Source organism: Sinohyriopsis cumingii, chromosome 7 (assembly GCF_028554795.1).
Source record: "Sinohyriopsis cumingii isolate HCF-2022 chromosome 7, ASM2855479v2, whole genome shotgun sequence".
Lineage (NCBI taxonomy): Eukaryota > Metazoa > Mollusca > Bivalvia > Unionida > Unionidae > Sinohyriopsis > Sinohyriopsis cumingii.
The window spans coordinates 90,327,992-90,352,280 of NC_142967.1; the positions used below are offsets into that span (position 1 = coordinate 90,327,992).

The 24,289-nt window shown below is 36.1% G+C and overlaps 1 protein-coding gene across 4 annotated transcripts in view; it reads left to right on the forward strand.

Annotated features, from left to right (window-relative positions):
• The window catches only part of LOC149795689 (dynactin subunit 1-like), a 128,595-nt gene that overhangs the window by 54,756 nt on the left and 49,550 nt on the right, over nt 1-24,289 (forward strand). For all 4 annotated transcript variants that reach the window (XM_089965559.1, XM_089965562.1, XM_089965561.1 and 1 more), the window contains 7 exons: nt 1,044-1,171; nt 2,946-3,060; nt 3,613-3,666; nt 5,280-5,411; nt 12,613-12,696; nt 14,121-14,186; nt 14,691-14,793. In XM_089965559.1, the coding sequence (XP_089821685.1) occupies nt 1,044-1,171; nt 2,946-3,060; nt 3,613-3,666; nt 5,280-5,411; nt 12,613-12,696; nt 14,121-14,186; nt 14,691-14,793 (682 nt within the window). The remainder of the gene's footprint in view (nt 1-1,043; nt 1,172-2,945; nt 3,061-3,612; nt 3,667-5,279; nt 5,412-12,612; nt 12,697-14,120; nt 14,187-14,690; nt 14,794-24,289) is intronic.

Below are 24,289 nucleotides of genomic sequence, written 5' to 3' on the forward strand. Positions count from 1 at the left end.
AGAGGCAGGCACTCACACTGAGGTGAATTCAGCCACATCTTGAAACAGGAGAGGTTCTGTTTGGGTATCAAGGTGAGTGAATGAGGTCTTCACAGGTTAGAATTGGACAACAGATCAGATATATCCCTGTTGTGACCAATATCCTCTCTTCCAAGATGTCTGAATAGTTCAGAAATTATGGAACAATAATCTTTGAATTTAGTGGGGGCTAATTTCTTCTCCACAAAGCAGCATAGAAAACGTGCATGAATTTAGGAACAGTTAGTAGAAGAGGGGTCATATCCTTGTCCTTTCACCAGTCGATTAAAGCATGACACTTTCCCTTGTATGCATCGACAGTTGAGAGCATTCAGGCTATTGAGATTTTCTGTTGTGATTCTCACTATGACTGAAGGGCTGAACTTATTGCCTCTGCAAGCTCCCCTGTCAGGCATGAAGAAGAATCTTTTCTCTAACAAATGGACAAATGGTGAATTTGATTGCTCAAGTAACTTGGGGCTGCTCTTATCTTCCTTGGAATGTTGATCAACGTGATCAAATGTACCAATGACCCAGGATTCATGCAATTACCCTTTGTAGCATAACTGAAATTTGATACTGTCAGGGTTTTAATTTAATTTGGTGAAGTAATTTTCCCCAAAAAATGGATCAATTCAGTCATGTAGAAATAAACTTTAGGATCATTGTCCTGGGGACCAGTAAACTGCTAACAAGCTGTAAATTGTGATTGTTTTGAGGTCTGAAAGTTGTTTTACTAAAGCAAATGTTATTAGGGTTAATAAACAGAAGGCATTCTCATTCCTCATTACTATGAAAAGGTTGACTACTTTAAAAGTATAATTTTTATTAATTTCATCTGCATCAGTTTTTGTGCTTTGTTTAAAATGACTTTTTTTAAATACTTCATGAATAAGGTAAGATGTCATTTTGTGTTTGTTGACAAATAATTGTTCATTGCATCTTTAAATTCTTTGTTGAAAATAACTAAAAAATCCAGGAAATACAGGGAACTCATAATGCTTTGCTGGTCTTTATTTTTTCAGTTTGAGATGGTGAATAATATTGACAAAGAGACAGTGCTAAAGAGTCACAAAGCAGAACAGTGCAGCTTTGCTAATCATTTGATCCTGATGCTGAGCATTCTTCAGGGTATCATGAGACAGTATGAAAGGTGAAAATACATCCCTGTTTATGAATCAACACTTATCAATATTCTATTGATTATTGCCTTTTAAAAATTCTTAACATATCACTGGCAAATCCTATGTTTGGCTTTGTGCAAATGACTTGGCAGTCGCCTGTGAAATCGTAGCTTACAGTGTTTTTCCATTGATTTTGGAATTTCTCCTTCCCCAACACAAGTACTTTGAAATGCCAAGTATGGACATTTGAGTTTGATCCATTCTTGCTTTGTTTCTTTTCTTTGCCCATTTCATCTGCGTGAATTCCATGTGTGTACTAATATAACTTGGATTTATATTAGCAGGAACTCACTTCATTTTGTAGACTTTGTAAGAAGTAAACACATTTTTTATTGTACATTTTGATAACAAGACCTTTGTTGAAATGGTTCCCACTAAAAGTAAGTTTGCTACCTGAAAACACCTGTGATATTCTCTCTCTCTCTCTCTCAAGATTGTTGCCTCACAACATACTGCACTCGCATGGGACAATTCATTTGGTGTTTAGCTTAAATAAAGTTATGTGTGTATTATGTATGTATGTATGTGTGTGTGTGTGTGTGTGTGTGTGTATGTATGTATGTATGCATGCATGCATGCATACATGCATTTAATGGAATGTCAGCACAATAATGGCTTTATGGTGCCAATTAAAAGCAAAGTTCTAAAAATGCAAAAATGAATGTAAATGTAAGTACATCAAAATAAAATAACAAAGTTTTGTTTTTGCATTTAGTATTCCTTTACTCTACAAATAACATGCAATAATTGAATGATTCTATCTGTGTGAAGGCATCTGTGTCTATAATAACAGTAAAGTTCTTCAAGAATAGGCAAAACAAATTGATGGAATAGAAAAGATTACATTTTGAGGAAAAACTTATTTAGTTAATTTATCAAATTAAACTACATGTAAGCTGCTCATTCACACAGTCATTGAGACTGAACTTCTAATTACAAGTTCATTCTTGCTAAATGGAAAATATTCACATTCGTTATGAGCAGAGCTAATTTGAAATTGATATCATGTGTATCGCATGGTCTGAATGTGTTTTGGTTTGCATTGATATCATGTGTAGCACATGGTCTGATTGTGTTTTGGTTTGCATTGATATAATGTGTATCACATGGTCTGATTGTGTTTTGGTGTGCATTATAGGCATTTCTTATTCTAATCCTTGGAATAGAAAAATTTTAATGTCCAATGTAAGCCTCCATAGAAACTGAACACTTCATTTACCCAACATGTGGGTGTTTTGCATTATATATTGTGAAGAAATTTATTTTTACTATGTTTTATCCATTTCATTACATTTTCTTTATATACATGGGGGAAAATATCCATTCTAATTTATAATTATATTTTAAATGAAAAAAGTTTGGTATCTATGAAAACTACTGTATTTACTTGCTTGTAAGTCAAGTCAAACTGCAAACTGCACAGACCTAGGCATCATATGCCAGCAGATCTGAGTCTATAAAATTTATTATGAGTAATCAGTAAAATAAACAAGCATTGTCTGTGTTGTTGCAGTTAGACTAGACTTTTAAGCAAGAATATGCAGTATACTAATTTGAAGGCAGAGCCATCTCAGCTGTATGAGTATTCCAATTATCCCCATGTTCATAATGTAATTTAATTTAAAGGAAGTTTGGGAAATACCAACTTTGCTACAGTAATTCTTGAACGAAAATAAGAATCAGTTCTGAAAATGTAAATTAAAAACTTAAACATCATAGCAGAACAAATTATTTTTCCCTCAGTGCTTTGAAGACTTGCAGTGTGGATCTCTTTCTGAAAATCGGGACCCTACTTCCAGAAATGGCTGCACATGAGAAGACAGTTGACTATTTCATTGATCTCCTGAGAAAAGACCAGGTGAGAGAGAGAGAGAGAAGAGAGAGAGATAGAGTAAGTGGAAGAGAGATCATTTATTTTCAGAGACTTGGGAATTCATTCTTTGCAATCATTGATATCATACTTAAGATAAAATCATCTGTATTCTGAGTCACAGTGAAAAATATTGTTATGACTTTGTAATAAATTTAGAATTACACACATGTTTTGGATCTCCACATTCATCCTTATGTATCTTAAAGTGCTTTCGATCATGAACATCACATTGAATGTGTTATCTCTTGGAGGGATATGGTTATTTCTGTGTTTGTCTGCCTATAAACATTTTTCATTCCAGAGCATATAACTCTCGGTACATTGAAGGTATTTCAACCGAACATTTATCTTCAGAGTAAATCAGCAAATATGCTTGTCTTACAATGCCAGGAAATAGAATGTTAAAGCTGATGTAGCTTTCTGCACATTGAACATAGCATCGATGAGCTCTTTATACAATTATGAATTTTATGGTGTTTTTTTTGGGTTCTTAAAATTGTTATTTCACACATTTCTTGCAAATGTTTTCCCTTTTAGTTGGACGAGTCAACATCTCTTGACCTTCTGGACAAGTCAATCAGTTTCTTCACAGTAAGTTAGTTTCTTGTATTTCCCAGATTCCTCTTTGCTTTGGAAGTCTTTGTATGAAATGTAAAAATGTGGATCCATTGATATAAAGCTAGAGAAAGTAGTGAAAAATGTTGAGTCAGTAAATGAGTTATAAATATCCATGATAATTCACACAGCATGACTCTACTTCTTTTGAAAAACTTTATTTTAAATAAGCATCGAGTGTATGACATTTTTAGGACGTCAGCGTCATATTTTACTTTATTTTACTTTAGTAAGTTTTGCATATGAACTTATTAGGTGTGTCTCAATCAGATACAGTCCCCACTCATTTAATGTTAATAAATAGGCACTGTTACCCATCAAATCCAGCCCAAAAGATGAAAATTTTCTCTTTTCTGTCTATATTACCATATCAACAAAGAGAATAACCTCTTACCCATTATCTCCCTTTACCACTTGATTGTAGCCTTCCCATCAAGCCATTAAACTTTTGCTTGGCACAATTAACATTGTCACATATTTCCTTGATGTTAAAGAAAATCAGCTACCATGTCAGTAATGTATTTGCCACATGTAGATATTACATTATAAGTTTTGATATGTGTGTGATTTTTTTGTTTTTGCAGTGTGTGAACTTTTTATTGACACTGTGCTCCCAAAATGATATCGTTGGTGCACATTGTTAGTTGTTTTCCTTATGCGCAATGCCTATATTTTTTGCCTTTTAGTAATTAAAAAAAGTTGGTTATTATATTTGAACATGTATGGGTTGTTTTTTTTCCATTATTTTTTTCTCCTTGTTGTAACAGGTAAAGCATGACAAAATGTTTGAAGTGCAAGAGATTCAAAAGTCAGCAAGAATACAGACCATATATGCCTCACTTAGCTAACTGTTCATCTCTTTCACTGTGTATTGTCTGCGTAAAGGAATATGGTCCGTGGTAGAGCTGTGAAAGAACTGAAAGAGTAGGGAGAGATTGACATAAATATACACAAGTGGCCGGGTGGTCTAAAGCGCTCACTGTTCTTGATCACTGCCATCTCACCACAGTCTGCATGGATTCGAGTGTCAAGCTTAGCAAACATTGGTATGTGATAAAGCTTGCCAGTAGCTTCTCGTGGGTCAGTGGTTCTTCCCAGGGTTTTCCAGGATTCTTCTCTACCAGTTATACTGGCCATGTATAGCTTATCTTTTGCTGAAAAATAGCGCTAAAACCTACAACAACAACAACAACCTGTCGTCCTCATGGGGATGTGATTGATGGAGAACATAGGTTATGTTTCTCCAAAAATACTTCCTTAAACACATTACCACTAAACCTGTCCACCTCTCCCTGCAAATGCAAGAAACTTTTTGAGTTATATGTACAGCTTAAAACTGTCGTTGATTGGTAGCCACCTAGCAGGTGGTAATCGGAGGTAATGGTTAAAAGTTTCCTCCCATTGTTTGTATGGAAAAGATAACATTTTTTCATCTTTCAGGGAGGGCTGAATCATGACATCATTGTGATTGGGTGACTGTTCTTGGAGGAACATAGGTTACACAAATTTATTTTATGTATGACAAGTTTATAAGACATGAAATCACAAGAATCCTTGGAAGAATATTAACAATATTTCTTTTATTGCAGCAATTGCATTCAGTACACCTAGTCAGTGAAACCTTGGACTGCACAACTTTCATGAGTGACCAGGTCCGACTTGTAGTATGTGCCTCTGACTGCATCAGCACTGACATCAGCCGTCTCAAAGTTCTGCTGCAGGTAAACTGGCTATCATTTACATTTATTGGGTTAGTTTCACAGTGACACAATTTCTTATTCAAATTATTGGATCATAATATGTAGGAGTCCATGTACTGCCATGCAATAATGTGAACAACAGAAGTGATAAAAGTCATCTGCCAATCTATGTGGCAGTTAGACAGGAATGATCTTTCCTTTGACAGAACTGGTGACAAGTCCCATCCATACTTAGGATACAACTTCCACCCATGCTAGAAGATATGCTTGCAAACTGATTTCCACTTGTCTTTTTACTACTGGAGCAATTTTAATGAATTTACTTACTCATAGATGCATACTCCAGCTATTTTTTTGTTATTTCTTCATCTGCTCTGTCAGAGATTTCACACTTTTTACTGACCTTGAAAGTATTGCAGACCTGACAGGTCCAGCACTGTTACCCACATTGACTCCGTCGCGTCCTAGTACCATATATGGCAATGCTTCAGTCCTGGATGCTAAATACCATTCCTGTAACATTGAGTATTTGCACAATGAATATTGGAAATAACAGTGTCACAGTTGGCTAGACCCTCAGTCTAGTTCACCATCCTTTTCAAATGGCTTTGCCAGCATAGTCACATGTATCAGGGAGGCATCCATGTTACCACATTCTTCTGTGTTTGAAGATTCATGTTTACATGCCCCATCTTCTATATGCAATCTAACAATGTCAGGAGAGGATTTGGCCCTCCATGGATCAAACAATGAAGTTTTTCAGCTTCTGCCATATAAGTTTTGCCAGGTTCCTCCTGTGCCGTCATTGGCAACTTAAAAACTTCAGGCATCTGTCACTCTGTTCGGCAAGAAAGATCAGGCAACATTCACACAGCTAACATGGTCTGGTTGAGTTGATTTATTATATTATGGCTGATTTATTACTTTGATTAGAGTGGTTGTTTCAAGGCCCTAGTGTCAGTGGGCTTTTCTTTTTTGAGAAAGTTTAAATAAGATACATATACCAGGTTTTCAGACTGATGTCCCAGTCATTGAAAGGGATGTTGCAGGCCAACAGATTAGGTCATAATGGACTGGAAGCCCTTCTTGGCATACAACTGTTTCAAAATGTCATGGCAAGAGTGTCCATGCTTCACATGGTCGCCATAGCTGTATTTCAGCAGCCTGTCCATGTCAGTTGATAACCCCTCTATTCTTGCTTGAGAGTCAGTTTTGCAGATGGTGCATGTTCCCCTGGTGTCAGGATAATGTGACTGGGTGTGACATCATGCTTCATGTCTGCAGCATGATGCCCCAGTGCTAGACATCACTAGAAACTGCCACACTGCAGTCATCATAGTGATATGACTGAAAAATTGTTAAAGCTACATTAAAAACCCAAAATCTCACACAAACACCCACACTCATGGTGCATGTTCTTGACACTCATAACAACTCATGCTTGCCAGTTCTTTAGCAGCATCAGTCCACTCAAAGCTTGCAGAAAGAGATACCTGTCTCTCTACATCTGCCTTTCTCCTTCAGATATGTTTGCTAAACACATTACATTAGGAATATTATGCTGCTACATCGCGAATCCAGCCCTGCTTAAAGACAATAATCGTCTTTGTCTCTCTCATATAGTCAAAGGGCAGTAACTTTTACCCATTAACTCCCTTGCCAAGGCCTGGTTTCACTAGTTTCTAGCTTTGCTGCTGTACTGATAAAGTCATACATTTTACCTCCTACAATGCCCTCCACCTCAGTAAATTCCTTGTCCTGGTATACTCACTGCCCAGAATCAGTTAATTTCAGCCAAATGGGCTGACTCCATGTCCTGGTATGCTCACTGACCAGAATCAATTAATATCAGACAAATGGGCTGACTTCATATCCTGGGATACTCACTGCCCAGAATCAGTTAATTCCAGCCAGGCAGTTCAGGCCACAGTATTCAGATGAATTGGTAACAACATAGAAGACAAAGCTACCTGTCTTGTCTTTCTAGTCCCATATACAATAGCAGTTGATGCTTTTCCATAAACTGGAATTGTCTGGACTCCTGTTTTCATCACTAAGAACAGGTGCTGTTTATGAGGAATTGGTTCTTCCTGTTAAAACCATTTCCTCATTATTGGACCCTTCACCCTAAGGGTATCAACAGGACCCCATAATGAGCTTTAAAGTGGTACTTGAAGTGAACTGAGCCAGAGAGAAAAGGGAGATCTTATAAGTTTCTACAATAGAAAGAAGGAAAGGACAGTATCTTTGCTCAAGCTCTATCTTGCTGGGTACAGTGGACTTTTCCACTCTAAATGGAAAGATCTAACTCAGGACAAAGAGTTTTTGCATATCAGCTCACATGGTTAAGCCAGTAACACTAACAAAGCATTTAAGTGTAACAGTTCCCAAACCAACATTATCTAAGTTATGGATGGAGGAGAGAAATAAACTTCTATCTCTTCCCTCAGAGATCTTTCAACTCAAAGGGGCTCAGTTTGTCATGATGGGACCAGTAACAGCAACACAGCAGGCTTCCTTCCTGGTTTATTCAGCATCTTCAGTGTCGTTTCCACTGGACTTCCACTGTGTTTTTTTTGGTGGGGGGGATTCATGAGATTAGAAGCTTGGGCTTCTCTACAGTAAGTGGATGTACACCTCATTGCCACACAGAACTTAAAAGTCATAAACACTTTGAAATGATATTGCTACAAAATGCCTAAAATGCATGTTGTTTTCATGTATATTCATTATCTTATGGCATTTATATATTAAATGTTATTAGCCAAACATTCAGATTTATATTGGTATTGTGGGCCTTTCATAAAAAAAATAAAAGACAAAAACCCAATATGATTATCTCAACAACCGCTTCCAGATTTAACCCTTTACCTCATGTAATCCCCTTTGGATGCCTCTTCCCCATTCTCATGAAAGCTATAGTGGACACCTCTGCCCTATTTGCATACAGATGTGCTTGGATGCCTCTGCACCATAAACATGGAAGAGTGTTCAGATGCTTGCCATAACATAACCATTTTTGTAGCACCACCTTCAGGAAAACCCTGTATTAAATACTATAGGCATGAAGTAAAGGAACATTACGTAACATCACATGGTTGCTATTTAAGATCTAGTTGTGATCTGATATTTCAAGTATCAGGGTCAGATTCTCCACTCTTCAAAATGGAGGCTGCAGATTTTGTTCTGTACTCTGTTGAGTTTGGATGATTAGAATTATGACTTTAAAAGATTCACTAAGTTATATGTAGACTCTGATAGTGATGTTGGCAAGATTGATTTTTGGTAATTTATCAAATTCAGATGATTTAGTGATGTAGACATAGAGTAAGAGCTTTTAGATTTCAAGGTTGAGATATGTCTGCTTCATTTGAGCTTTTGGCATGACCCTGCATCATATATCTGTCTACAGTTGATACTTTAAACTTTTTATGAAAATCCACCTCACCAATTTTTCCAGATTTAGCACAGAGCATGAAATGATGTTTATCTGCCATCAAATATGACCACCATAACTAAAATTAGTTTTTAAAAAATATTTTAATGACTTCTCAAGAAACTGCTGAACAAGATTTGATGAAATTGAACAGAAAGCATCCTGGATGAAAATTTATACATATGATGCTGATATGCCTTTAAATATGGCCACTATCACTAACAACATTTCAACATTGAAAAAACTTCTCAAGAACTAAATAGAATTTGATCAAACTTGACAGAAAAGTATTCTGTCATAAAGACCTCTCAGGTTTATTCAATTGTTGTGATCTGGCATCAAATATGGTCAGTTACTAAAAATCAAAAAACATTTAAAGAGCTTCTTCTCAAAAACCACTTAACATAATTTGATCAAATTAGAGCAACCAGGCAAATAAGCCTTTTAAATTTATACAGCTGTTTATTTGACAGAATGTATCTTGGGATGAAGCCCTTTCAGGTTTGTGCAAATGCCAATTCACCATCAGATATGGCCACCATTAGTAAAATCTGATAAACCTTTGAACCACTTCACCAAACTTCAGTAGAATTTTTGACCAAGCTTAACAGAAAATATCCTGGCAAGAAGACCTTTCAAGTTTTTACAGATTATGCCAATCCACTATAAATTTACTAAAAACAGAACAATCTTTGAACAACTTCTCCAAAACAACTAGATAGCATTTGAGCAAACTTGACAGAAAACATACTGGCATGAAGACCTTTTAAGTTTTTACCGATCATGCCGATCAACCATAATGATTCCATTTACTGAAAACCTTTGAACAACTTCTCCAAAAATCAGTAAATAGAATTTGACCTAATTTTACAAAAAGCATCCTGGCATGAAGACCTTTCAATTTTGTACAGCTGATGTTAATCTGCCATCCGATTTGGTCACCTTTAAATGACTTATTAAAAATAGAAAAACCTTGACATTACTTATTCCTGAAAACCTTTTAATAGAATTTGACCAAACATGACAGTAAGCATATTGTTATGAAAACTTTTCAGATCTATATGATTCATGCCAATCCACAATCAAATATGAATAATATTACTAAAAATAAAAAAATCTTTTAAGTGGCATCTCTAAAATGACCGAGTACAATTTGAGCAATCATTATAAAATGAATTCTAGCATGGAGACCTTTCATATTTTTTAAAATAGTGTCAATCTACCATAAAATATAGTCACTGGTACTGAAAATAGCCAAATCTTTAAGTGGCTTCTCAAAAAAAAAAAATACCCAACTGAATTTGACCTGATATGTCAATTGTATACGGTGGCACTTTATTTTCATGGTTTTCAAATTTCATGGTTTGGGTAAAAAAAAATACATATTCGTGAGTACCCAATTTTGTGGATGTTTTGCTTACCAAATTTTAAAAAAAATCAAAAATGCATTTGTCCCTTTACAATATGATACCAACATTCATTTTTACATATATGCAAGCAAACAGGTTTAATCCCTACTGCAGTAATTCAGTTGATTCAATTCTTCATTGATAACATCTGGCATAAATGTGGAGATCTTGAAGAAAATGTGTACTGTTTTCCATACATGTCTGAGCTAACACATTTAATATCACTATAGTAATTTAAGTAGTTAGGTTCTCAGGTGTCCTTAAAGACCAGTATCAAAGCATACATTTCTCTTAGGCACTTGAACAAAGCCTTTGAATGTAAACCTCTTTCTTTAGAGACAATGTTCACAATGACTGGGACATAAATTTACAGAAACTCTCTGGATTAATGAGGATTCCATTTGTTTAGTTGTTGAATGGATTCTGATACCCTATGTGTACTCTGTACATGACTGCTTCTCCTTTCTCAGTTTTGTCAAAAGGCAGTAGCAATCTTTGACGTTTTCAAAGCACATCGCAGAGAAAGGCTAATGTCTGTCTTGAAGTAAAACAGGATTGTTCCAGTATTTGTGCCATTTGCATGTATAAATAAGTTGTAAGCCCTAGATTTAACTGTTAATGACTGTAGAAAGAGGAAACAAAATTATGATTTCATGAGTGGTATTCAACACTGATGATCAGTTAAATGAACTGGAGGACAGTAGAGATGTATGGTCTTGGTTGACCAGAAAACATTTACCTGTAAGCTAATTCACACAAAGTGGCTTAGCTGCACAGATGACAGAGAAGCACTTTGGAGTAATCTGACTGAAATGGGCTTTGAGAAAGTGGAACTAGTCTTCTGATTGTTTATGTTGCAGTTAATTGATACATGCAAAGATAAAGTGGAACTAGTCTTCTGATTGTTTATGTAGCAGTTAATTGATACATGCAAAGAGAAAGTGGAACTAGTCTTCTGATTGTTTACGTTGCAGTTAATTGATACATGCAAAGAGAAAGTGGAAATAGTCTTCTGATTGTTTATGTATCAGTTAATTGATACATGCAAAGAGAAAGTGGAACTAGTCTTCTGATTGTTTATGTAGCAGTTAATTGATACATGCAAAGAGAAAGTGGAACTAGTCTTCTGATTGTTTATGTAGCAGTTAATTGATACATGCAAAAAGAAAGTGGAACTAGTCTTCTGATTGTTTACGTTGCAGTTAATTGATACATGCAAAGAGAAATTGGAACTAGTCTTCTGATTGTTTATGTTGCAGTTAATTGATACATGCAAAAAGAAAGTGGAACTAGTCTTCTGATTGTTTATGTTGCAGTTAATTGATACATGCAAAGAGAAAGTGGAACTAGTCTTCTGATTGTTTATGTAGCAGTTAATTGATACATGCAGAGAGAAAGTGGAACTAGTCTTCTGATTGTTTACATTGCAGTTAATTGATACATGCAAAGAGAAAGTGGAAATAGTCTTCTGATTGTTTATGTAGCAGTTAATTGATACATGCAAAGAGAAAGTGGAACTAGTCTTCTGATTGTTTACATTGCAGTTAATTGATACATGCAAAGAGAAATTGGAACTAGTCTTCTGATTGTTTATGTTGCAGTTAATTGATACATGCAAAAAGAAAGTGGAACTTGTCTTCTGATTGTTTATGTTGCAGTTAATTGATACATGCAAAGAGAAAGTGGAACTAGTCTTCTGATTGTTTATGTTGCAGTTAATTGATACATGCAAAGAGAAAGTGGATCTAGTCTTCTGATTGTTTATGTAGCAGTTAATAGATACATGCAAAGAGAAAGTGGAACTAGTCTTCTGATTGTTTATGTAGCATTTAATTGATACATGCAAAGAGAAAGTGGATCTAGTCTTCTGATTGTTTATGTAGCAGTTAATTGATACATGCAAAGAGAAATTGGATCTAGTCTTCTGATTGTTTATGTAGCAGTTAATTGATACATGCAAAGATAATATTTATAAATGGGAATAATATGTGCTTTGGCAAATGAAGAATGACACAGGGATTTATTGCTGTACATCAGGTGGGGTCATTACAATATTACATGAGTTTTTATGTTTATACAATTTCATGAATTATATAGTTATCAATTAGTTCCCATGTCCCCCATCATGCATGTACTTATCCTATTGTATATTTCACATTCTCAGCACTATAGGTAGCTATTCAATTAAAACAGAAACAGGTGATGCCTTTCCTCTGTATGTGATGGGGTGGGAGAATGTCGGCTTGGCTGATATTTCATTGTGACTTTAAATTTATGGTCTAGCTCACCCATGAAAACATTGAAAATTGAATTTAAAGTATTTCACAGGAAGACATTTATCCTGTCTTTTCAACATTGCTTCTTCATCTTTTTTTAGCCTCGACAGGAAAAAACAGAGATTTCTATTCTGCTGAGAGACTTGGAGACCTGTAACAATGATACAAGACTTTGTGCCAGAAAGGTAATGAAGAGTAGAGTGATAGTTACAGCTTTATTATTTAATGATGTATAAATGTCCCCATGCATTAGTTACCATTATGGTCTCCTTGCATTAGGTACCATTATGGTCTCCATGCATTAGTTACCATTATGGTCTCCTTGCATTAGGTACCATTATGGTCTCCTTGCATTAGGTACCATTATGGTCTCCATACATTAGTTACCATTATGGTCTCCTTGCATTAGGCACCATTATGGTCTCCATGCATTAGGTGGCGCTTTACAGTTTCGCATTTTCCATAGGGTTAAGATTTTAAAGAAAAAGAATTTCCCCGGCTTTCCTCACTGGTTATACTGGCTATTTAAAAAAGACCTTGTATATCTTAGGTATAATTCAAAGAACCTTTAATTCCCTTTATTTTGATGTATGATTGATGGGTGTACTATGGGTTATAGAGTATACAGCTTGGCCTTACTTCAAATGTGAACCTTTCGAAAAAGTGCTAGCTCTACTTGGTCATTTTCACTTCCTGAACTTCAGAGGTCAATTGTATAAAAAAGAGCCGATAACTTTTTTTTACATTTTACATATTTGGTAATTCATTCATTGCACTTTCAGAAGCTGGTATTGTCAAGTCTGGCAAAATTCATTTTCCCTATTTGAATAGCTGCTATGTATAGTGTACTTTAGACTAATTCAGGCTGATTTTTTAACACAAGGGAGCAGTCATTTTAGTTAGCAGTGTGCTTAAATCATGTAAAATTTCCAAACGTACAATATCCAAAGAAATATCATTCACATTACATTACTGTAGCATATAGGTATGGCAACATTTTCTCCATTGTGCTTGTTTTAAATGCAAACTACTTCACCTTACATACGTCACTCTCACTAAAGTATATATTAATTGGTGAGCACCCCCTTAGTTACTATTATGGTCTCCATGCATTAGGTACCATTATGGTCTCCTTGCATTAGGTACCATTATGGTCTCCATTCATTAGTTACCATTATGGTAACCATTCATTACAGTAGATTTTGGGCTGCTTCCCAGAAAGTACTTGTCAAGAGTCAAAAAAGTTTTAGCAAAGAATAAGAGAAAAATCATTTTGTTTTAGATCAGTACAGTGAATGATTTCCAGGAAAACACATTATGTTATTTTCTTGAAAGATGATTGTTTCCAGCATGATTTATAACGGTTTAGAACAGGAAGTGCACTTTCAATGCACTGTTCTAAAAGAAATATGGATATAGCCACTTAGAGTAGTGCATTTGTGTATGTGTGTGTGTGTGTATATATCTATCTATCTATCTATCTATATATATATATATATATATATATATATATATATATATATATATATATATATATATATATATATATATATATATATATATATATATATATATATATATATATATAATTTTTATTAATTTTTTGTAGATCAAGAGAAGACTACCCCAAGGAGACAGTTCAACTACAATGACACCTCTCAACTTTTCTAAGGAGGTAAAATAAAATCTAATAACATTTTCCACATTGTGGAAGAAGCTGTGGTAGCTTTGTGGATACAGTGTCCGATTCGCAATCACTAAGTTCCAGGTTTGAATTTGGTTGAAGCCATTCTGGATTGGTTATCATGGTGTGTGTCACTGGGCAAGGCACTTAATTCCCATTCCATTGACACTAAATAATCTCAGATACGCTGATGTGCCATTAAATACCACTCATTCTGTCAGTCATTTCGTTATGGTGGTTTCTGCATGTAAAAAATGTCATAAAAGATGATAAAAAACATTTGATGAATAGAGAATGAGACATTAGTCACTCATGCATGGACATTTATACGTTTGAATTGAATGGCTTCACATAATAACAGGTTATTTGACAATGTTTTGAAATTATCAAGGGAAGAAGCATTTCGCTTAGAGACGTGCATTTTAATGTTTTGAAATTTTACTTCCCTGCATAACAACTCATATTGTAAATACCTTTATATTTGTTATATATCAGGTACAGGATTTGATAATTGAGTGCTGCAAAAACATCAACCGTGTAGCCAAAACACTCCAGCTGGTAGGAATGGGGGCCATGCAGCAAGCTGCACTTCTTACAGGTAAATTATGTTACTCAAAAGCCAGGCTCTCCCAGTATGTATACATTTAATGCAGCCTTTATTGCAGGTGTCTCTGCTCATTTGCCTGCTTTTTTAAAATACCCCATTGCATATTTTTCAGTGTAATGTGGAAATCTTATTCAATATTTGTATGTGTAAAACATATTACTGGTATCTGACTTGAGTTCTATGCTTACAGTCAATCAGACATGGCTCATAGCTAGAGTGCCAGACTAAAATCTTTGAGTCAGATCCTACCATGACCAGACAGGGTCAGCTTTCATGGTATGTCCAGGAGCAAGGTACATTATTCTCATTGTCTTGGCACGAATAAGTCATTGATGTACTGCTGTGCTGTTAAATATTAACTAACCAACCATTAACTTTACTGTCTCACTTGTATAAACATGGTATCTCACAGGTGTAATTTTTCCTGCCTTCATGAACATTAAAGTTTTGTGTTTAAAGTCAGATACAGCAGGATACATTGACTTAGACACAGTTGAGAAACCTGAATACATCAAGTCATAGACACAGGTGAGACACCTGGATACATCAAGTCATAGACACAGGTGAGACACCTGGATACATCATGACATAGACACACCTGGATACATCAAGACATAGACACAGGTAAAACAGCTGGATACATCAAGCCATAGGAACAGGTGAGACACCAGAATACATCAAGTCATAGATACAGGTGAGACTCCTGGATATATCAAGACATAGGCACAGATGGGACACCAGACATTGTTGTATTTTTATGTTAACAAATAAATCGAAAATTTAAGTGTATTAGGGTAATTAAATGGTTTATAACACACAGAACAACACCAACTCAACCAACTCGGAGATTGATTAAAACTTTTTTCAATAATGATTATTGAGAAACTGTAGCAGATTCTTGCTCTGTGAACAGAAAGTAAACAAATGACAACCTGATGTCACTGAAGATGGTGGTAAGATTATCATCTGCTGACCACTGCTCCCTGACAGTCCTTAGTTGTTATGCAGGATTATTGTCTGAACCAAGCTCTACCATTATTCACTGTCTGGCTCAGCAGTTATGATTTAGTAAATTAGACTCCGTGACTGTTTTGGCATTGCTGCATAAACTATGTTCACTGGCTCCATGCTGGCATCCAACATCAAAATGTTATTGTGTAAAAATCGTCCTTAACCAATGCTTCAGGGTAATGTGTCCTTATATAGAACAATAAGGAACAATATTTTTTTACATATAAGCTCTCTTGACTTGTATCTAACCCAAATACATAACAAATTGTCAACATCAATTCCAGTTCTTATAAATATAAGTAGTTCATGGAGCCATTATAGACAGGTAATTGATAATACCCTTCATAATGCATGAATCTTCCTACTAAGAGAAGAATATATGAAGCCAATTTTTGCCTTCCCTGCAGCAATATGGAAAGGTATACTATGCACACATTTACAAGTCAGATTCAGCTGTAAACAATATAGACCTTTCTTGGGGACACTAGGTGGCCAAGTGGCTAAGGCCCCTGCTTTGGGACACTAGGTGGCCAAGTGGCTAAGACCCTCTGCTTTTGGGTACTAGGTGGCCAAGTGGCTAAGGACCCTGCTTTGGGACACTAGGTAGCCAAGTGGCTAAGGCCCCTGCTTTGGGGCACTAGGTTGCCAAGTGGCTATGACCCCTGCTTTGGGGCACTAGGTGGCCAAGTGGCTAAGGCCCCTGCTTTTGGGCACTAGGTTGCCAAGTGGCTAAGGCCCCTGCTTTGGGGACACTAGGTAGCCAAGTGGCTAAGACCCCTGCTTTTGGGCACTAGGTTGCCAAGTGGCTAAGACCCCTGCTTTGGGGCACTAGGTGGCCAAGTGGCTAAGACAACTGCTATGGGGCACTAGGTGGGCAAGTGGTTTAATGCACTCACCTTTGCAGATCACTCACACATCTCATCTCTGTCCATATGAATTTGCATCTGAGCTGGACCAGTGTGGGTATGCGAGACAGTTTGCCAGTAGCTTCCCAAGGGTTGGTGGTTCTTACTCCACCAAATATACTGGCTGCCTATTACGTACCGAAAAAAGGCATTAAAAACTCACAAAATCAAACCACAATCCCCTGATCTGTGGTAGTAGTACATCATCAGCAGTAAGTTTTTTATATTAAAGTTTTATGCATATTAAAGTTTTATGCTAAGTTTGCAACATCGTTTACACAATTTTGAATGGGTCACATTTCAGACATTGTGTTCTGCAAAGTCCTTGTTTACTTCTTAGTTTTTATTCTCTTTAAAGTCAAATATAATAATTTGAATGTACCATGGATCAGAATCCAGCAATATAATTTTGAAAGGGTTTTAAAGCAAATATGTTTCAAATAATTCTTCATTGAGAAAAACTGACCATAATTCAAGGAACTGTTGACACATTTTACTGAATTTTGACACAGAAAACTAGATAGAAAATTAAATATCTTCTCATACATCACATAAAGTTATGGGCTTTATGTTAATTACCCTCTTTTAAAGTGCACTGTAACAAAGTTCCTGTGTTACAAAGATTTTTTAAATTTATCCTAATTTTGTTCATTGTAGGCTGAATGAAAATGTTGGTACATTGTTGCTCTGGGTGCAGTCGTAAAGAAATAAAGAAACCTATACCTGTATCTATGAAAATAATAATATTTGTTTTGACCTGTAATCAAAACCATATAAACAGATTTTGTTACATGGAAAAGAGTAATTTTGATGGAATTTTGAACCAGACATGTACCAAGCATTAATGATCAAGGACATTTTCCACACCTAATGGCAAAGATAAAATGCAGATCATGTGTACTATACAGGTCAGTATGCAACAGTCTTTCTCAATGCTGCATATGATGGATATCGGTCCTGTTCATTTCTCCTTCAGGTGTGTTCCCTGATGACTTTGATGTTAGGAATATGAGCCCTACTACCTCCTTAATCCAGTCCTTCTAAAAGACATTTTTCTTTCCTGATTATATTAGAGCGACAGAGGGCAATAACTCTTGATCATTACCTCCCCTTGCCATTGCCAGGTGGTGCTGGTGTTAAGTTTACACTGTGAATTGACTTTTTTACATTACCTCCCAAAATCAGTTGAAAATTTTGTTCTAAATTTAATCCATCCATTGAGGATTTTTATATTTTTGGATCAAGTAAGGGTTATTCTGCTGGTGGTTTACGTTTTTTTGAATTTTCTCTTTTATGCAGAATTAGTTTCTGTGATCTTTGGCCACATGGTTCTACATGGCAACATTGTAACAGACTTATTATAGCTTGTGTTATGCAAACACTTTCTGTTTATTTTTTTCTCCTTGTGTATTGGATTTCTGGTGCTTGTTAATGGGGTCAAATATTAATTTATTCTTGTAGTTTCTTTACTTTGTCATTCCAGAATAAACATGTTAATAAAATGTGTTAAATGCAAAATGTTCAAGGCCAGGATAAAACTATCATGACTCATGCCTCACCAGTACAAAGTCTACCTTGTCATCAACGTGCAGCATGGACACCAGTTGGTCAGAGAACACACCACTAAGAACAGGGAAAAACATAGAAAACTGAAGACAGAAAATACTAAAATTCAGAGTATTCATCATAATATGTAGTCACAAGCCAGCCTGGTGGGGGATGCCACTTGTCTCTCCCCTCTCCCAAAAGATATGATGCACTTACCTAGTGCTGCAGTTATATCTGCAGTAATGGAAGAAACTGACTTCTCAACTGTCTACACCATATTTGGAGTTACAGGTGCATCCCTTGGTGCAGCAGGTGACAACACAGTTGATGAAATTAGCCAGTTTTCCCCAGTTCTTCTATCTTCATCTGTTTTTGTCAGTAATTTTTACACTTTGGTGGGAGTGTCTCCTCATCTCAGCCCAACTTGCCAGTCACTGCCTTCAGACCAGTAAGTCCAAGTGGATGGGGTTTATGTATTACCTGAATGAGATGTGCTATCTTGCCACACCTCAGCATGGTGACATGACCTTCAAGCTGTCCAGTTCTGGATCTATAAAGTTCACTGACAGTATGGCTTCTGCAGCATATCATCCTCTTCTCCGGTAGTAAAGCTGTGAAATATTAACATTGATAGGGATCTAGTGATAGATCATTCCATCTGCCTAACATGACCAATACTCTGGTAGTAGAGCCATCTATACTGCCATCCATACACCTGACACCCATACTGACTGTTTGATTTGGATCAGCCTTCCGTACCAATTCTATAACTACATCATATATATATCTGGCTAGCAAGTTACCTTCTTGAATGGTAACAGTGACAGTCTTAGAGACATGTGTTTTCTATGCCTAATGGCATGTATTGTCTAGACATCATTCTGAATCTAGATTAGGATGATCCACACAGTGGATAAGCTGACAATGTTTCATGCACTGATTCTGTTATAGAAAGGACTGGGTACAGCTTTAGGCTCCAAAAGAGGAAATATATTGATTGCTTCTGGACTCAGTGTCAGTCACCCCTCATGCCAGGCTACAGGGTCAAGGCCCTGGTCATTCTCAACAACAATGAAGTCAGCCCTTCATTCTGTTTTCTCCTGCAGTTTGGGAAACTTGAGAAAAACTTGTGGTTATCTGCAAAGATCAGTGACCCAGACATTTCTGAAGTCTTTTTTTTCTTCTTCTGAAAGCCAGCTCCAGCATCCTTTATGTCTCATTGGTATAAGACCCATTCTGATGCCTTTGTGTACACCCCCACCCAGTCTTGGTACGAAAAATTAAACAGCAAGTGAGGGACCAGAAGTGCAAAATTTTTCTGATTGCCCTTCTCCACAGAGACAAGTCCAGGGGCAATGACCTCAATCTAGTAATAGATCTATCTAGGAAGATCCCAACGAAGACAAACATTTTAGAACAGCTGCAGACCCAAGTGTTCCATCCTTGTCTGGACTGATGTCTCCTTCATCTTGTCAGGAGAGCCCAGCTGCATAAACAATTTAACCCTCCAGTTGTGGAAAGATTTGCAGGAGCAAGAAGGCCTTCTACTTTAAAAGGCTTATACGAGAAATGGGTGTGTCTTCAGGGACTGATACAAAGTCACTAATATCATCTCTTTGAGTGCCTTAATCTCGTATGATTCTTCTCTTGCCCTTGTAACTATCAGGGCTACCACTCTATTATTTCTGACACATTCAGACATCTTGACAGAGGGCATATAAAACCCACAAGAAGGACCTTTTGGACCTGAATCAGTCCCAATATCTCACTTTGTTCTCCAAGTAGAACCATTCATAGGTGCCAACATGGCTTAAGTCAGACACATTTAAACCCCTAGCCAGAACCTTGCTGAAGCTAGTTTCTTACAAAACAGTTTTGGGGGGATAACTTTGACACTCAGGGTAATTGAGCTGCATGCTCTTTTGAGGAATCCAAACTTTCTCTAGTTTGGATTGAATGGTTCTACTGTTCTAATAATGGAAGCATGCTTCATAGCCAAGAACAGCTTAAATGCAATCAGAAATTGATCATTTGCTTTGCTCTTCAGTACTTGAATAAAGGCAGCAATGCAGGACTGATATTGCTTCAGGTACAAGCAGTGAAACACATGTAACTCATCAAGCCCTGACATCTTGGTTTAAGTGGGTGATCTGATCAGCATACTCTGAAGTCCCACTAGACAGCCTCACACAAATTTTAGTTAGTGAGATTCTAGCAGTCTCTGCAAACTTCCCATTAAAACAGCTTCCCATTAAAATAGCTTCCCATTAAAACAGCTTCCCATTAAAACAGCTTCCCATTAAAACAGTTTCCCATTAAAATAGCTTCCCAGTAAAATAGCTTCCCATTAAAACAGCTTCCCAGTAAAATAGCTTCTCATTAAAACAGCTTCCCATAGCTTCCCATTAAAACAGCTTCCCATTAAAATAAGCTTCCCATTAAAATAGCTTCCCATTAAAATAGCTTTGCATTAAAACAGATCTTAGACATAATTGAATCCAGTGACTGATGTGCCCAGTCAAACTTATTGAGTTGCTATCTCTGAAATCTAGCATCCCAATAAAAGGAATTGAATTGAGTGCAGCTGAGTGGCTACAGCCCAGACAAACACCACATCCAGATAAAGGACAGAACAGCCTCTTCACCATTGTGGATTTATAGCTTTTACTAGATGTTCTTTGTAAAATAACATTTGTTTCCCATTACTTGCTTATTTACCATTGGTTGTGCTGCCTTCATGTTAGATGAATGGTTTATAGGAAGACTCCAGTCACATTTGTCTCAAATTTGTACGGGTTGGATGTACTTGGATTTCTTCCTCATCCTATTACCTGTTATTGTCACATTAATGTCATTGGGAATATATTTAGTGGAGAGAGTAAATGTTTTTCCAAGAATAATTACTGGATCACATTACTATAAAGCCCTCCTACACCTTGCCAAAAATCCAAGCATCATGTTTTTTAATATATTTTGTTCCAGCTTGAACTGGATATCATCTGTTAAATTGATAACCACCTAATGATGGAAAGGGGATACAATTTGAATGAGTTTCTTCCCTTTCTCTGCATGCTGCAGAGACAGGAAAGACAATATTTTGTTGTTCCAGGACAGATGGATTCAAGAGGTAGCAGAGTTTATTTACAACCATTAATGTGATTTTCGTGGAAACATAGGTTACTAAAAGATTTACTTTGATTTGTATTGCCCTATAGCTGATACACATGTACCAACATTTATATTTGCCATAGGGGTCCCCAGGTGACAGTGTTCCAAGGTGCATGAGTTCAGGTCTTAGATTGACCAATGTGGATATATGAGAAAACCTGGCAATAGCTTCCCATAGGCTGGTGGTTTTACCAGGGATTTTTCTGGGATTTTTCTCCACCAGATATACAGGCTGCCATATATATAACCTATCATGTGCTAAGAAAATATGTTAAAGTCCACAAGCAAATAAACAATAATATTTGCCATAAGACAAGTAAATGTTACTTTTATGATCCAAAATAAGTACATTTTTTAACCTTCTCAATACCATATCTTTAGTACTGAGCACTTTAAAACTGTATAATTAGCAGAAAATTCATAACTTTATCAGAACAATTTAAAACTAAGATGTTTTCCATCCAACTTTCAGTTCAAAGTTCTTAACAAATATGCAGTCTCTTTAAATAACTGTACTTTCAATCCATTTGTAAAATTGAATTTTCAGTGTCTCTTGTCTTCTTAAAGGAATCTGTGTAGAATATAGCACACTAGAGTAAACATTATATAATACAATGTTTTTTACACAGAGAAATCTGAAGGTATGTTTATAGATATGGTGTCATAGTAATCCTTTAGTAGATTCATCATCATTTGTTGCAAAGTCACATTTTAATTTTCAAGTATGCTTGCTTAATCACCATTGTTTTGTCTCTTTGTCATGATTTCATGATTTAATTCAGTCTTGTTTTGTAATTATCAGTCATACTTCATGTTTCAGTTAATATTTGGTTGGAAGGTATGCATCGATTGTGTTTGTGAAGGGTTGATATTAATAAGCAACAAATGCACTCATCTGGGTCATATCTAAATTTCTAATGAGTGACCTAGGTTTCTTTCATTAAATTCCAGCACATCAGGATTTACCTTGCAATTTAAAGACAATATATTACTTTCTTCATTCACAGAATAACAAGTTTTGATTTCTATCTTTCATAGTCATTCAGGAAAGTATAGAGGTCGTAAGTTTATTCTGTTTGCACAAAAAGTGACACAAGCAGAAAAACTGGAATGAAATATTTATTGTGTTTAGAAAGAAAACAAACTTCTTTCATTTTTTGCTCTAGTGGTTGTAGACTAGAAGAGTTTATGAGATGGTTGCTACTCCCTGAATTGATGGTCATATCAGCATGGAATGTGATGGTCTTAGTTTCACTACTCCTCTTGAATAGATTGACTTTCAAGATGAGGTATTCACTAAGAGATCCCTTTTTATGATGTCTAACTCGTCCTAAATGAAAATGGTGGTGTTCTGATATCCAATATGGTTTCCTTAGCAGCCATCTTGAAAATCTTGGTATCATTACTCATTCATTGAATGGCTGGTCATATCATCCACTAAAAGACTTTTGATGATGTCTTGCTGATTTCACATGAAAATGGTGAAGATCTGATATCTAATATGGCCACCTCAGAGGCTATCCTTACAGATCTTGTTATTCCTACTACTCCAGAATATAAAGTTGTATTGACCACCAGAAGACTTCATATAATGTCTATGTGGTCCTAAATGAAAGTGATGGCCAATATGGCCACCATAGCTGCCATCTTCAAGATCTTGTTATTCCTCCTGTTTTTTTATACAACTAAAAGCCTTTTTATGATGATTAGTTGGTCCTAAATGAAATTGGTGTTGATGTGATGTCGAATGTGACTGCCAAAGTGGCCAGCTTGAAAATCTTGTTATTGCTATTTCGTCTGAATGGATGGTCACATCAACATGGGGGTTTTCACTTAAACATTTCTTATGATGTTTTGTTGGTCCTAGTGTTGAAAATGGTGCCAATGTGGTGATCATTATGGCCACCACAATGACCATCTTGAAAATCTTGTTATTGATATTACTGAAGAAAAAGTAGTAATGTCATAGGTTTTCACCAGAAGACTTGTTATGGTTTCTAGTTGGTCCAGCATGTAAATGATGCCAATTTGATATCCAGTATTCTGCTACACTGGCCATCTTAAAAATTCTGAAGAGAGGATTGTATCAACATCGGTTTGTACTAAACAATTTCCTATATTATCTAGTTCGTCCTAATTGAAAATAGTGCCATTCAGACATTCACTATGTCTGCCATGGTGGCCATCTTCAAAATCCTGTTATTGTTTCCTGAATGAACTGTCATGACTTACTCTGATATCTTGATTGTGGTAATGAAAATGGTGTCAATCTAATTTCTAATATGACTGCCACAATGACCATCTTGAAATCATGTTATCCCTACTTCAAGATGGGTGGTCAAATCAACATTGTGTTTTCACCAAAATATTTCTCATTTTGTCTAGTTGAAACTAAACAGAAATGGTGCAAATCTGATATTGAATGTGGCCACCATAGCACCCACCTTACAAATCTTGCTATCATTACTCAAAAGAAAATGACAGTCATGTCTGCCTGGGCTTTCCAGATGAAGACTTATTATGATGCCTTATTTGGTTTAAATGACAATGGTGCTAAGGTGATATCTCATATAACCAGTATAACAGCAAATATTAAGTTCTTGTTATCAATGAAGAATATCAGAAATGGTTTCAACACTCAGCAGTTATAAGGAAGAAATGCTTTGATCTTGAATTCTTGGAAATTCTTTTCAGCCAGTAGGGCATCAGTCCCTTCGAGGAACTCTTGTTTAAGTGGATATGAAACTGAAACTGCATGTAAATTGAAACTTCTCACTATTTTTTTAATATATCTTAAATAGGCAAAAGAGTTGTACATTATTGTGGATATTACAATACATATTCGGGCCCCAAGT